Here is a 15297-nt window from a genome sequence, read left to right on the forward strand (position 1 = left end):
TAACAGTTCTTCACACGTCTGTCTTTTAGCAAAAAGCCCACTGAGACACCCGTGAGCACCTTTATTAAACCGTTTCTTGAAATAGAATCAGAGAAATGGTGATTCAAGTCAGTCCCTTGCTTTAAAAAATCGTATTTATGTAGTTAGAAGATGTGAGAGTGCTTTTGTGTTTCCTTACGTATATGAGAGGGTGTTTCTCTGGCAGAATGCATAATTAAAGTTAAAACCAGGGGCCGTTAAGTTAATTGGATGGCTGCTTGTCTCATATTACATCATCATACAGTGTCACAGGAACTCTGCACTGAATTATCTTCCCAGGGGGCTGAAGATTTGTACGAGTATCTCCTCTACGACATGACATATACTCATTACGCCAGAACCCCCAGACTGAGTGTGTCATCTATAAATAATTATAGGATTAAAGACATTGTAGCCTCATTATGTATCAAAGAGCTACGCACAGCACATGTTAAGGCTCCAACTGACACTTTATCAGGTTGTTTGATGATAATTTATTCTGACAAATACTCCTCACAAGGTAACGGATCCCACTATTGATGCCTTGAAACGGCTTTACTTCGTCTGATCAATAAACAAACAAGACTACAGTGAAGCTAGCTGCTCCGTGTGGCTGTAGGTTCAGGGTAGAATTTATTGTCATTCTCTCCATAGACGACACTTGGTCACAATTAACACAACTATAGCAGCAAGAAGTGTGCAAGACAGTTTTTTGGAAATGTTGCAGGGCCCTCTTATCCGCATGCCAAGTTAATTAACTCTTTCAGAGCCATCGGCAGTTCCACTGCCGCATTTCATGAAGCCCCGCCCCTTTTCTGCCTCTGATTGGCTAGAACTCGTCGTCAGAATTTGTTAAATGTATTGCTGATGAACAAGATTGGTGGAAGTTTGCAAGGGTTAAATATTTAAACTCAAATGTGAATGTTTTGCTTGTATTGCACTTGTATAGGATTACGATGTCTTGATTATGGCAGAAAAATGCTTTTTATACGTTGTTGTTATGCATGTTGCCTGTATGGAGGGAATAAAGGATCCATTGGAGATTTATATTTTGATGCGGTGTCATAATTAAATTCAGTGTTAACCTCAATGTTGATGAATACACTGATTAATAAATACATAAAAGTGAATTTGTGATAAAAGTCATTTGGGAGCAGCTAACAACAGAAAAATACATTTGAAAAAACAAAGCCACTCAATATTTGAGGTTTTCTACTTGATAATTAAATACAACTATTAATAAATTATTTAAAATGTTACTTTTTCTCCACTGGCTAAATGATTATTGGATTGTTTCAGTACTAATCAGTATTTCAAAAGCAACAATGCTTTTGTGCCTAAAATTCTGTTGCGGTATATTTTTGAAATGACTGAAACTTTCCCTGTAATGTGTCTAATATGGGCGCCATCTTATTTTAGAATAAACCACTTTGTGTGGCGGCCCGAGGAGCCAGCGGGTCGTCCTGATTAGATCGTCTTCCGTGCATCTGGACCGGAGAGGTTCCCACATGCGTCTTCTGTTGTCTCCTAGGTGAACGGGGAGGAGACGGGGGAGACCCTGTCGGCCTACAGCTCCTCCCCAGAGACGGTGTTCGGAGCGGCTTACCTGGCCGTCCTGCCCTCCCACAGATTGCTGCACGGTAGGAGCGCAGTGCGCTCTGCTTTGGAGAAAGCCTTCCAGCCAGGCAAAGGTGAGCGTCTCTGATGCCCGTCTGCGTTTGGCTCCGTCAACGTTTATGACTTCCTGCTTTGGAAGAGGGGGGAAAGACACACATTCCGATTTTTCCGATATCAGCGACATAATTCAGTGGCTAAATTCTGCTAATAGTGAAAAATGTATTCTCATATAAAGAAGGAACTACATTTTTTGGGGATATTTCATCAATAATTTGTACATATTTGTCTACATTTGTTCTATATCACCGGCATGGATGCATGTTATGAACTTTGCTCATGTCGATTTGTTTTATTTAGCGTCTGCCACGGTATGGATGTCGTTGTCTGAGTGGACTGAGTCTATGTTAATTGGGATTCCCTTGATGTTCTCTCTGTCTAAGTGGTGAATGATTGTAATGAGCTACCAGGGGAAGCAGCGCTGCCTCTCTCACACCTCCTGCTCTCTGCTCCTTAGACTCCCTCACAGAGGTCACTGCTCAAAACCTGTTGACCGGTCACGAGGTTCCCCTGGTCATATCCCACAGGGAGGCCTTTGATGGCTATCTGGACACTGTGATCGGTGAGTGTATTGATGTCTGTGCGTGTGGGTGGGGTTTAACAATCACCTAAATTGTAGCGGTTAAGTAAGAAAGTAATTTGTATTCATCTCTGAGCTGTTATCATAGACGGAGGCTGACTCTTGATCAAACGGGAGCACAGGATGTCCATTGATGAGATGAATAATCGTTGTCCCTTTTTGGTTTTCCCTCATTAAATCTGTACCAAACTAAAATGAGAAGATGTAAATGAAGACGAGGAGCAGAAAAAACGTCTTTGTGGATTTGATTGTGCAAAAAGCTGCTGCCTCAACACTCCTAGCACGTTGAAGATGGACACTTTAACGATACGTCTTTACCATGCAGTCTTGTGGATGCCATGATGATGTGAAACCAGTGGGTGTTTGTCTCACAGAGTGGAGGTGGAACCCAAGGGATCGTTAACGATTCATCACATCACAACATGCTTCGAGAGGGTTCTTTCTTTCTCTCTCAAGAGATCGATTATCTGCGCGTCCATATTGTCTTCTTACTGTCACGTATTCGTGCTGCGTCCGTGCCTGACAGGTATCCCAGACTGTAGTGAGGAGGATCTGTCTGTGGCCAGAGCTCTGAATCTGAGGTGGACAACTGTGCTGAAAAGTGATGAAGACGGGAGACAAACGCTGATCAACTCCGATGAGGTCGGCACTGTTGTTGATGACCTCAACATTGATAAAATGACTGAAGATTATTAAACTTTGATTTTGCTGCATCTCTACTACAGCTTCTCTCTTTAACTTCTTCAGGAAATTTAGAATTGATTAAGAATCTCTCGTTTGTCCTCTTCTCTCTGTAGTTCTCAGGCCTCACCAGAGAGCGGGCATTTGACTCCATTACCCAGAAGGCTAGCGAGCAGAAGATTGGCGGCCACCTTACCAGCTCCAAGCTCAGGGACTGGTTGATATCAAGGCAGAGATACTGGGGCACACCCATCCCCGTAGTGCATTGTGGGTCTTGTGGTCCAGTTGCTGTCCCTGAAGAGGACTTACCAGTTACACTACCAAAGCTGCCGTCTCTCAAGGGAAAGGGTGCGTCGCCACTGGAGGCTGCTCATGACTGGGTCAACTGCAAGTGTCCCAGGTAAGAACATGTTTCATTTATTTGTTTTATTGAAACACAAACCAACTTTTAGACCTTTCCAAACATTCTAAATGTGCTGTTGCGATGTGGCAGGAGCGGGTTTGGTTATTAGCAAGCATAAAAATGTAATTATTGATATTAATACAATATCAATAGGATTATTAACATAGATTAATAACACCAGGGCACCACCCTGGGATCAGAGACCAAAGACCAAACTGTGGATTAAGTCTCAAAATGTCAATAGTTAAAGTCATATTTAGTATGTATGTACGGAGGCGTGTACTATTTGTGACAGCCACGCGATCATGCGTGCTGCGTGCACCAAGTTACAAAGACCAACGACGTACGCGCCGGCTGTACCAGCGTGTGTGCGTGTGTGTGTGTGTTTTAGTAGGAAAATAAGAGGAAAGCACTCAAAGCAAAGTAGATCCTCACCGCAGCAGGAAAGTACAGTAACTGTAACTTCATCACACAGGGCAGCAATGGGAAAGTTTTCCGTTTCTCCTTCAGGATCCAAATGTGTTTGGTCGCCTAGCGAGTTTAGGACATCTCGGTTGTTCAGGTACCACAGTTGTTACCCCTTTGCAGCAATAGAAATTGTATGTGGAAGGTGCAGTGAGAGGGTGCGCGCCAGTGTTTCTGGCCTTGGTGACGTGCTGGCCCTGTCACAGGGACTCCCTCGGGTTCCCGTGGGGCTCGTCCGAGGAGGCGCTAGTGTTGTGGTTCAAACCAAATCTCACATTCAGGTGAGAGTTTTGACGCCTGATGTTTTCACAGGTTTTCTCTTTGTCTCGCCCCACATGGTGAAGTCCCGACTGTGCCCCTTTGTATTTTCTGTTGCAATGTTTAAAGCAGAAGCTGACAGGAAGTAAACTTGGACCAAAGCTGTTTCCCTAGCAACAGAATTGCACCGGAAAGGTCTATACTTCATCCACATGGCTTCTCCGTCGTTATCATCAACATATTACATCCCAAGGAAAACCCTCAGTGTTACTCCGTATGTTTATCATTATGTAAAATGACATGATTGACTGTCTAGTGACTCAGAGGCTCTTCTGTAGGAGCTCATTGTGTCTCCTCCTCTCACAGGGAAGTCAAACCTGTTGTAACTAATAGTAATCAATATATTTGTATTCTATAATCACCATTCATGTACTTTTTTCTTGTGGTGTTTGTGAGGTCTCCCTCTTAACATTAAAATGCATGCAGAAGACTCAAAGCCAGGAGCTTGTGCATATCCTTCAGTGCTAACGAGCATTTCTTTCCTCATAAAACATTTGCGAAGCCAATATTTCTTAAAAGTTGGAAATCTGAATAGTTTACATCCGTGCTTACTAGCTTGTGGTCTTCTCCTTGACTGCCTTTGTTGCCTCATTTGTTGTTCTTGACAGTTGATCAGTGGAATAGTGTGAAACTGTGACAGGAAACCTGACGGGCAGGCGGTTCGTTGCACAGAATAATCTGAAAAGACATCATTGGAATCTGTTTGGAAAAGGACGGGAACTTTCAAAAAAAATACTTCCGGAAAATACGACTATCAGTCTATCACTATCCCAGGAATGAGTCCAAAAACCTGTTAATGAGTCAGCATTTTTGCACTTCCAGTTCGCACGTCTCAAAGTCAGCGGGTTTTTGGTTGCTTGAAATAAGGTCTGTGGTTAACAGACGCTTCAGAGATTTTTTTACATTTTGTTCTCAAACATAAAATACGTCGTCTGATCACAACTTATGAAAACTGAAGAAGAAGGCATTCCTCCATTTTACACGGTTGTACGCCAAAAAGATTGGAAACCCCTGATTTAATTCAGTGACAATTAAAAATAGTTGCGTCTGTGTTCTCAAAGTATTTTCGACGTCTCGTCCAAGTGAATGTGTGAATCCCTTAAATAATTTCTCTTACTCAGAACCATTTACAGAGTAAGCAAACTGATCTTGTAAGTAGGATGCAGAAACGGTGAAGGATGTGCTTTTTTCTTTTCCTTTTGACATCACATAGGTGAAATGACACGATGGTGTTTTTGTGGAGTGAGAACTGAATGATGTGCGAACCCTTTCCAGTGCCAAGCCTCTCCTCCCTACTTCCTGTGTATCCTCAGGAGACCAGCGGCGGCTAAACGAGCCCTCTGTCAGCGCAGGCGGAGAGGATTGACGGCTTTACAAGAACACGGGAGCACTGAGAGCGAGCCTGTGAATTTTGTGATTAATAATTTCCCTCTGATGGGGTAATGTAATGAGAGGCATCTGTGACAGGAGCAGCATGAGATGATGATGATGATGATGATGATGATGGGGGGTTACATAAGCCAGCTGTGCCTCGTGGGACACATAAATACTGAACATGCACGCATGTTAACCTTTTGTACAGAGGTGTAATTACACACAACGTGTTTGAAAATGTTTGAGTGTCTACTCTGCCGAGTCCCTCGCTCGCCGACATGGGAATTCCTCTCTGAATGAGCTAATCATCGTCATGGCACCATGTTGATTAAAACAGCGGCCCACTCAGTCGCAGATGGCACAAGTCATCAGATTGTGTTCAGTCACTTCCACAAAGCTTCTCTAATTCCTCCCCATCAGCGGTGATTGATGGCTATAATCGTCAAGACACCGTTATCGCCTCTCTTCCCGTCTCCCCTCCGTTGTTAAGTTTCTGCGGAAATTTGTTCCCTTCGCTCGACGATCCATGTCCAATTACAGTTTGAGAGGAACACGGTCGAGCAGGGCGATGACAGACGGGCGGCAGAAATGGGAGTTTTATTCGTCCTTCAGCAAGTCATTTTCTGAATCCTCATCTCGTCTCTCCGACCCGCTGCAGCGCTGTAAATTGGCCTGCCAACTGAATCCCTGCCTCGGCTTAGCCTAGCTCGGAAAGTGCGTGTGTGTGTGTGTGTGTTGTTCCAATGAATTCACAGGTAAAGAGAGAGAAACCACCTAGTTAGTGCAGCACATCCGCAGACGCACAGCAGATGGAGGACTATTTCCTACGTCCGTGGCGTGGACAGCTGCCTCTCCTGGCTCATCTGTTTGAGAGCCTTTTGGCTCTTTCTGGCTGATCCTGCGAACACACATTCACACTCAACGCACTCGTGCGTACGGGTTGCTTCAGATTGAGTTACCCACTGTTGTTGTTGTTGGGCTCCTTTCACGGCTTAGAGACGGGCCATCTTTAGAGAGAGCACCTCTGTGTGTTGTCTAATCTGATCCTCAGTAGTCGGACTGTGGTCCCGACCAGCTGCCCAAATGACCACAACCTGGCCTCTGATTGGCCGGTCTGGTGTGAGAGAGGGGGGGGGGGGGCTTCAGCTGGCTACTTTATTTTGTACAACTTTTGTGATGTTTGTATTGTTTTACATTATTTTGTGATGATTCGTTATATTGCTGGATTTTTATCACATGAGATAACACCCGGCTCCCAAATATTAACCTTGCTACACCTTAGCCTTGTTGCTAGGCAACCTTCAGCTCATGCCTCCTCATCAGTGCCTTATTATAGACCGGTGTGGTAGGTGGTCGAGGGGTGTGTGTGTCTGTGTTAGCGAGTGTGGTGTTAAACATTATCATTTTACCGTGAGATGAATGTTTGTGTGAGTGAAACTGAACAGAGACATCCCATGAGGTCCAGGATCCGATACCTGCTGTGCTGCACCTAGTAACGCTCAGAGCTTTGCTTCTGTTTATCTTTCTGGGACACTGATTCCAACCCTATTGAGACTCATTATCAAGTAAAAAGCAGCCGCATTCCCCGATTTCATTACGTGCTTTAAATCTGAACAAAATAAACCTCTTTTCGCGTGTCTTTGCAAATGTCCTCTTCACCATTGTGAAAGTGATGTTGGCAGATTTCCACTACATACCCGAGTGCTGTGTGGCTTGGAAGGAGAGGGGCACGAGGTGGCATTTCCAACACAAACACGTGATCATGTGTTCTGCCCGCCAGTTGGTTCCCTGTTAGCACAGCCTGTTAGTCAGGGCACAGGGACAGGGCTCTGGTGCCAGTTTGGCCTCAGCTGGGCTTCTCTGCAGGGACATGACCCCCCCCCCCCCCCCCCCCAACATCCAGATGAAGCCAGCTTCACACTCTCACACAATGTGCCATCTCACTTAGCATACAAACAGACATTGTTCATTTGTTCGCGTTCTAATTCGTGGGGCTAATATTGATTTTTGTGCTGCCTCTGCTATCGCTCTCTGTCTCAGATGTAAGGGCCCAGCGAGGAGGGAGACCGACACCATGGACACCTTTGTGGACTCCGCCTGGTATTACTTTAGATACACAGACCCTCATAACCAAGACAGGTATGAACAGCCTCCTCCTGAGGCTTCACTCTCTTGTTTTTCCCACCATTTCTGACTCTCCACCAAAAATGCAAGCTCTTTATTTTTTCCTCTTGCATCCGTTTGCTCGCACTGTGACAGGTTTTTTTGCACAAATTGCACAGATCTTATTTACACTCTCTTCGTTCAAATGAGAATGAAATGAAAAGAAGAGAAGGCTGTTTCTTCTGCAGTGGGCGGATACGCATATCTATTTTTAGCTGTTTAAAAAATGAATCTCTGCTATATCAATAGAAACTTGATTTTCTCTCTTGCCTCGCACACACATTTCACTTCCACGTGCACACCAACGTGTGCATGTGTCTCTATGCGCATATGTAAAGTTGTACTCAAGTACATAATTATGCCCACTTACCCGTTTGAAACATACTGCCTGTGTACACACACAAACGCAGACACCTTTCCTGAAGTTTGCATTCCCTGCCAATGGAGATTATGGAGCGACTGCTGTCACCTGCTTGGATCGTGGCGACACCCTGAGCTCAACAAAAGAGATTAATTCCCCAGTGCCCTGACCTAGCTGAAAAGCTGCTTTAAAAGGAGGCGGGCTGTTCTCCCCGTCACTTTTCTTAGCGGGACAGATTATGGCACAACAGAAAAGGCAATTACACCATTTGTGCATTTCAGTTCGCCTGCTGAGCCTTCTGTGCACAAGAGGAAACGATGAAAATAGGAAGCGAGAGATGTTAGAAAGTTCCAAGTAAGAGGAAGGAAATAGGAAAAGGGTGTTATATGGAAGTTTGTGTGTATTAGAGTTCCTTGAGCTAAATTATTTTCAGCCTTGTGAGCTCATAACCTTTTTCCCTGGCTCAGTTATCCGGAGACACCATCAGCCAGAGAGGGAGGGCGAGAGGCAGAGAAGAGTAGAGGAGAGTAATGACTGGTGTGAAAGGTGACACACAGAGATAGTAGACTGCCCTAAAAAAGCATCATTAGGTGAAATCCCTTCCGCCGCTGACCAGCATGCCTGAAAAAATCTGAGAGAAGCAGCCCAGTCTCAGTTCGTCTGTTCGATTTTTCTCCACAAATACTTTACTGCGAACACAAGAAGCTGTGCTTCGAGGAAGTCTTCATTGCCAAATTTGAAACTCATATTATTTGACCACTTTGTGTGAAGCCAGTGAGATAGAGGAGGCTCCAGGATGCTTCTGTTCACTTCATCCCTGGATCCTTGTGCATCAGATTCTGCCTGCCCCCTAGAGGAAGTGTGTGTTCATGTGGATAAAGCGCACAACAACTAGTTCATGTGTGACAACATGTTGTCAAATCGACAAACTGTAGTTCCTGATTCATCAAACAATAAACTTTATGTGTAATGAACAATTAATACAAAGTAGAGCTGGAGGAATAAAACTACGTTAGTAAAGGGCTTGTAACCTAACACGAGATGGAAAGCTTATATCTACAGTAGCTCACCTAAGCTCCTACAAGTGCTGTAAACACGTAGCGTCTGTGTTTCCTGGAAAGAAAAAGATTCTCTGTGGAGAGAGAGGAAGTCATACATTTGATATTTAGTTGGAGTAGTTGATATAAACCGCATATGGATCATTTAGAAAAGAGAAAACAACATCTCTATAAACTATATCTGCAGAGAAAGATGTCACAGTGTATGCCTTTTGTCTCTGGGAAGTGCAGGGCAAGAACAATGGACCTCATGCAAGAACATATTTGTATTTGTTTCTTAACTTTCTCTTACTTTTTTTCATACGATGGGCTCCTACAAGAGCGAGTGTCACGTCAGATTTAGCATAGTAGAATTGTAAATCAGCATTAGCATAGTGAACGCCCCAATAATACCATATAAAGCTATGTGTCCGATACTGAAGTCAGGATTTCGAAGATCCATCAAGGAAAGTCTATAATTGCAACCGTGTTAGCAGAATTCAGGGACCAGTTTAAGCCAACGACTGATGTGAACGCCGTGTCCCCTGAGGGTCGCACTGTTCACTGAAATAGAGAAGAAATAGTTCGATATGAAAAACATCTCGCCACAACATAGATGACGGCAACGGGAGGGCGTCAGTTCATTTAGGACGTTTTGCAGTTTGAGACGTTCATTTCGAGATTGCAGCGTTATACAACAGCATCAATAGCCAATTTAAATACATGGTGACATCGTTAGGCTACGTAAATACTTTTTGAATTGTATCAGCCTCTGATTCGAGTTGAAGAGGATAATGTCAACATAATTATGAAGTGCAATTTTTAAATGGGTTTTTAAACTCAAAATTGCTTAAAAGTAATGAAATATACAATATATTAGTGAAATACTTAGGCTTGGGTAACAGCAGACTTATTGCATACGACTCCTAAAATACTTATCTTCTTCCCTTCCAGGCCGTTTGAGCGCCACCTAGCGGATCACTGGCTGCCCGTGGACGTGTACATCGGAGGGAAGGAGCACGCTGTCATGCACTTGTACTACGCTCGCTTCCTCTGTCACTTCTGCAAGGATCAGGGTCTTGTCGCTCACAGGTACAGTTCACAGTGCTTTATCTTGCTTTTGCCGTGGACGTTTACGCGTGTGTATGTTAATTAATCCTCTCGCTGTCCTTTCAGGGAGCCTTTTCGGAAGCTGCTGGTCCAGGGTCTGATCAAGGGCCAGACTTTCAAACTAGCAGACAGCGGCCGGTACCTGAAGAGAGAAGAAATCGACTTCACAGGTACACACTTGCTGAATCTGCAGGGTGTCTGTCAGTGTGACACATCTGTAACAGATGAGAGAGGAGAGCAGAGGGCTTCCCTCCATGTGGCTCTGCCAGATAACACAAATGAGTCATGACAACATTCTTGTTTTTAATTGTAGTGTGTAGTTAAATCAATGCCCTTAATTAACCCTTTTGTGCTGCTAAAAGCTCTTTTGTTTTGTGCTTTGTTGCTTTTCCATCTTGAATGACACGTTCACCAGCTAGTCGTGACAAAATCAAATCACAACAAATCTTTTGAAGAGACGTAAGAGGTCTCTTACAATTGGCTTCACGCCCATGGAGCTCCAGCTTCTCTCTCTTGATAACGGGAGAAACAGAAGATCCTGCTGTCATAGACTCAGATTGACTGATCTTTCTGTTGTATTTTACTTATTGTGATCGAACAGGCGCTGGCAAGAGACGATGAAAGTAAAAATAAAAACACTTCCAGCTGTATCTGACCTATGACCCCTAACCTCCCTATTCTAGACAAGGAGCCGGTGGTGCATGGCGGTGGTCGTGTTGCGGTGACATGGGAGAAGATGAGCAAGTCTAAACACAACGGTCTGGACCCCCAAGAGGTGGTGCAGCAGTACGGCTTGGACACAGTTCGACTCTACACACTTTACGCTGCACCGCCTGAACAGGACATCCTCTGGAATGTCAAGAGTGAGCCGTGAAGATTGCACCAACACCATGTCTTATTATTTAGCATCGTTGACTCATGTCTGAGCATGTTGATTTTGTGAGATTTAGCTTTATCTATATGCCATGAATAGTGTCCTCAAAGAAACCAATATCTCTTGTTTTCAAGTGAAGTCAATTCTCGAGTCGTTTCTCCCACAGTACGTCGTATTGTAACATCCTTTCCTTCTGCGTCTGCGTGCGTTCACCACCTCAGCCGATGCCCTCCCCGGTGTCCTGCGATGGCAGTCTCGGATCTGGCAGCTGGTGACCAAGCTGAGGGGGGCTCGGCAACTCGGAGACGTCCCCAGCCCCTCCCTGCTGAAAAAGAAAGAGCTGGCCGAGGCGAAGAAGATCTGGGAGAACAAGAACTACGCTATTCAAGAGGTATAGTCTCAGACCGAGTGGAATAAATGGCTGAAAATGGCTCGCGGTGACATTATTAAACAGTTGGATATTGCTACAGTCATTACCAGTAGGGGTCAGTAATGGGCCCACATTTAAACTCCCTATGTTTCACAGCAAGTTATTTTCCTTCAATAAGATAAGTGAATCACACAATTGCAGGTGTCATCTTGGTCTATTTTTAATTTAATTTCTCTGCTATTACAATAGTACAAATTATCTCTGGTTCTCATTTTTTAATATGCAGTTTTAGATATATCTTTTTGGGCTTTTTACACTGCAATAGATTGTTAATACAATGTTGCCATGCATTGTAAGGTATATTTTTTCAGGATGCAAGGTATGAGAACATTCAAGGTAATATGTCACTCGTTAAACAGCTATAGTACACAGTCCTGAGTTCCAGTCTTTCCATCCATAGCCGAACATCTATCGTAACCTGAAACCCAAGAGTAAATGGAGGCGGCAATGGAAATTGATTTAAAATCCACTCCGTCTCCTCTCACACTTTATAAATAGCCTTCTTTGGCTGCCAGGTTTGATTCTCTCTCTCTCTGCCCCTCAGGGCTGGTGTTTTTAAAGGATCTCTGGCTGTTTGCCATAAGCCCCCCCCCCCCCCCCCCCAAAAAGCCAAGGCTGTCTTTCGATCCGTCCCTCAGAAAAGCCTCGGTGATCGACCTCCTCCTCCCTTTTGCCCTTTCCAAACTGGTTCTTCTTCCCAGAAGGCTAAGCAGGGCAATGTTGACATGCTGTGTGCCTCCTGCCGGTTCACATGGTGATAACGGGAGGAGGCTCCTCTTTTGGGCCTCTCGTTGTTTTGTTTTTTTATTGGGGTTTTCAAAGGGAAACATACAGTAGTAATATAGGAAGAAATATTTTAAGTGCAAGCTTTAAGAGGACATAACAAAATAGAAACGGAAATAAATCATATCGATGTTTTACAGTATAATACCTAAAGTTCAGTTCAAATAACGGCAACAGGAAAATGAATACATTTTGGAGTAAGAAAAGCAGTAAGTGGATGTTGACTATGTCGATAGTGCTCTTGTGAATCTTGTTGACTCCAGGCCGGTTTGTGGGAAGGATTAGTTTAGTTATTGAAGCGGTCGAAAAAGGGTTGCCAGATCTGGTAGAACTTGTCGTCACTACTTCTCAATGAGAATATATATTTTTTTTTTCCAAATGCAGGTGCTGCATGACATCTTTCAAAAAAGCAGAGTGGAGAGCCTGTGCTTGTTTCACGTTTAGTAATATCAGTCTGCGTGCTGGCGGGGCTAAAGATCTCATCGTGTTGTATTGAACGGTGGTTCGGTCATTGTTTCCTCATAATTCTTCAGAGGCAGACCCAAAGTTATTCCATCACACAGACCCAGTAACCAAAACTGTGTTACCTGTGTTTTCAGGTGACATCTCACTTCACAGAGGACTTCCTCTTCAACGCAGCCATTTCTCGACTGATGGGACTTACCAACACACTGAGTGTGAGTGAGCCCTCCGGCACCTTGAAGTAAAGATGTCACAGTCACTGTTTGCTCTCACACTTTGGAAATTACATTTTTATCACTGTGCGTGCGTGTGTGTGTGTGTGTGTGTGTGTGTGTGTGTGTGTGTGTGTGTGTTCAGAGTGCGACGGTCAGGGTGGTGCAGCACAGTGTGGAGTTTGAGGAAGCGCTGGCTGCGCTGGTTTTAATGACGGCACCAATGGCTCCGCACTTGGCTTCTGAACTTTGGGCAGGTTGGTGACTTGCAAATTATTAAAAAATAATGAATTATGCACTCATACACTCAAACTGTACTGTTCATTCATTTTTTTATTTGATATATTTATTTTAGACTCATAATATCATGGCGGTTACCTCGTGATTAATGAGATTTTGGACTGACACGGGCAAAAGTGTGTGCGGATTGTGGTAAAAATAGGTTATTTCTAATATCTGTAAGAGGAAGTTGCCTCAGTTAGACGGTGCTTTTCTGACACCAACGCCCAGCGGTGATGCAATCAACAGCCGTTAAGTCGGTGACACATTTTCATTTATGTAACTGTTTTGCATCAAACCAGACAAACAAGAGCCATACAACCTGAAATAGACTCACGGTCCATCAAACGAAACTGAAACTAGTGCTGGGAGCTTTTGGGAAGCTCTCTGCACACAGCTAAAAGAAAAGAGTTTCCAGAAAAACATATTGTCCACCTGACAGGTGACCTCTGGGAGGAAGAGACTGTGTGCGTTTTGTTTGTGCTCACATGTGTCATTTTAGAAACGGAACATGAAAGTGAGAAACAAGTGAAATCTGCTGCACTCAGTCACGTTGTATATTTGGGTCTTGCTGGTTTAAATGAGTCGGGACAGGGGATGACGGGGTGTTTGACCCTTCATCGAGAAACTCTTTCTCTACATAAAGGAAAACATAAAAGTCCTCCCCAGTCATTTGTTTTGGCTCAATAAAAGACAACCCATTTGCTTTGTTCTGCTCTATTTTCTCTTCATGGTTTTTCTCCCCACCCCTTGGCTGAGTTGGCGTAGCGGCTGTTTGAGAGAGCCTCCGCACAAGAATCCATCTCAGTGGTGTGAAAGCAGATCTATTTTTGATATTATTCTCATGTGTGTCCTCCCGGGTCTCTTCACAGGTCTTTGCCAGGTAAGAAACCCCCTCAGCCGCCTCCTCCAGCGGGGAGGAGCCGTCCTGCAACAGTTCTGGCCAACTGTGGACCCCGAGTACCTGGAGGCCCCTGACTTTGTGGAGCTGTCTGTGCTGGTAGGATCACACACAAACACACACATCGAACTCATGCAACTGTTTCAGCCAAGCCCAAAGAAACATCAAGCTAAAAAACAAAACCCTTATGTTTCTGTTTGAAACACAAAAGGATTTCACTCTTGATCATGATTCATACATAACTTCATTAATTGGTATCTTCACTCACGTTTGCTCTTGCATCCACTACTGTTTTCACTCAAACTCTCCACCCTTAAGTCTAAAGTCCTCAGTCCATGATTACATTCATAGTCTGTAATTTCCCGGAGTGTGTGTGTGTGTGTGTGTGTGTGTACGCATGTCTGCATGTCTGCACGTGTGTGTTTGTGCGTATGCATCTCTCGTGGTGTGCTTTAAGCCAAATAGATATGTGGGTGAATAATTAAAAGCCAGTAACTGAGCCGCCGTGTTTTCCCGGACTCGCTGTTACTCTCTCACCATCATTTCTTGTGACTTTCTTTCCGCCCGTGAGCGAAATCACACAATTATCGAAAGCCCTCGGTTTGGCAGCGTCAGACAATCGGAGAGAATATCCAGCTGTGGAGGGAAGGTTTGGGTCAGATCCAAGCATCACACACGCTAACACTGGCACATGAATGACAACACATACACACATGACACCTGAACGCACAGACACACACACACACACACACACGTCACTCTTCACAGTCCTGGATATCGACTCAGTTAATAGATAAAAGCGGAAACAGCTTTAATCTGACAGTTAGAGGTTTGTATCCCCTGAAAGAACCTGCTAATCCTCGCACACACACACACACACACACGCGCGCGCACACACACACACACACACACACAGTACATACATGTATATTGGAGCTCCCAGTGCTTGATGATGATGAGGTTTTACTTCAGACTGAGCTCTTTGTTGTGGGTTTCCTCAGCCCTGTGGAGTTAACCTCGATTCCCTCTGTCCTCTAATCACGTACTTTGGTTTGTCCCAGAAGAGAGGCCGAGGCTGAGAGGCCTCTCTCTCTCTCAAACACACACTCACACACACACACACACATTACTTTACAACCACCTCTAGAGATCACATTCACTGTGTGCACACA

The 15297-nt window shown here is 44.3% G+C and overlaps 1 protein-coding gene across 1 annotated transcript in view; it reads left to right on the forward strand.

Annotated features, from left to right (window-relative positions):
- lars2 (leucyl-tRNA synthetase 2, mitochondrial) overlaps positions 1-15297 on the forward strand; it is a 30911-nt gene that overhangs the window by 14079 nt on the left and 1535 nt on the right. Inside the window, exons 9-20 of the mRNA XM_079274856.1 lie at positions 1550-1709; positions 2150-2254; positions 2799-2914; positions 3070-3353; positions 7554-7652; positions 10029-10166; positions 10251-10354; positions 10868-11047; positions 11280-11449; positions 12871-12948; positions 13091-13202; positions 14097-14224. Coding sequence (XP_079130982.1) covers positions 1550-1709; positions 2150-2254; positions 2799-2914; positions 3070-3353; positions 7554-7652; positions 10029-10166; positions 10251-10354; positions 10868-11047; positions 11280-11449; positions 12871-12948; positions 13091-13202; positions 14097-14224 — 1674 coding nt within the window. The remainder of the gene's footprint in view (positions 1-1549; positions 1710-2149; positions 2255-2798; positions 2915-3069; positions 3354-7553; positions 7653-10028; positions 10167-10250; positions 10355-10867; positions 11048-11279; positions 11450-12870; positions 12949-13090; positions 13203-14096; positions 14225-15297) is intronic.

Source organism: Melanostigma gelatinosum, assembly GCF_949748355.1.
Source record: "Melanostigma gelatinosum genome assembly, chromosome: 9".
Taxonomy (NCBI): domain Eukaryota; kingdom Metazoa; phylum Chordata; class Actinopteri; order Perciformes; family Zoarcidae; genus Melanostigma; species Melanostigma gelatinosum.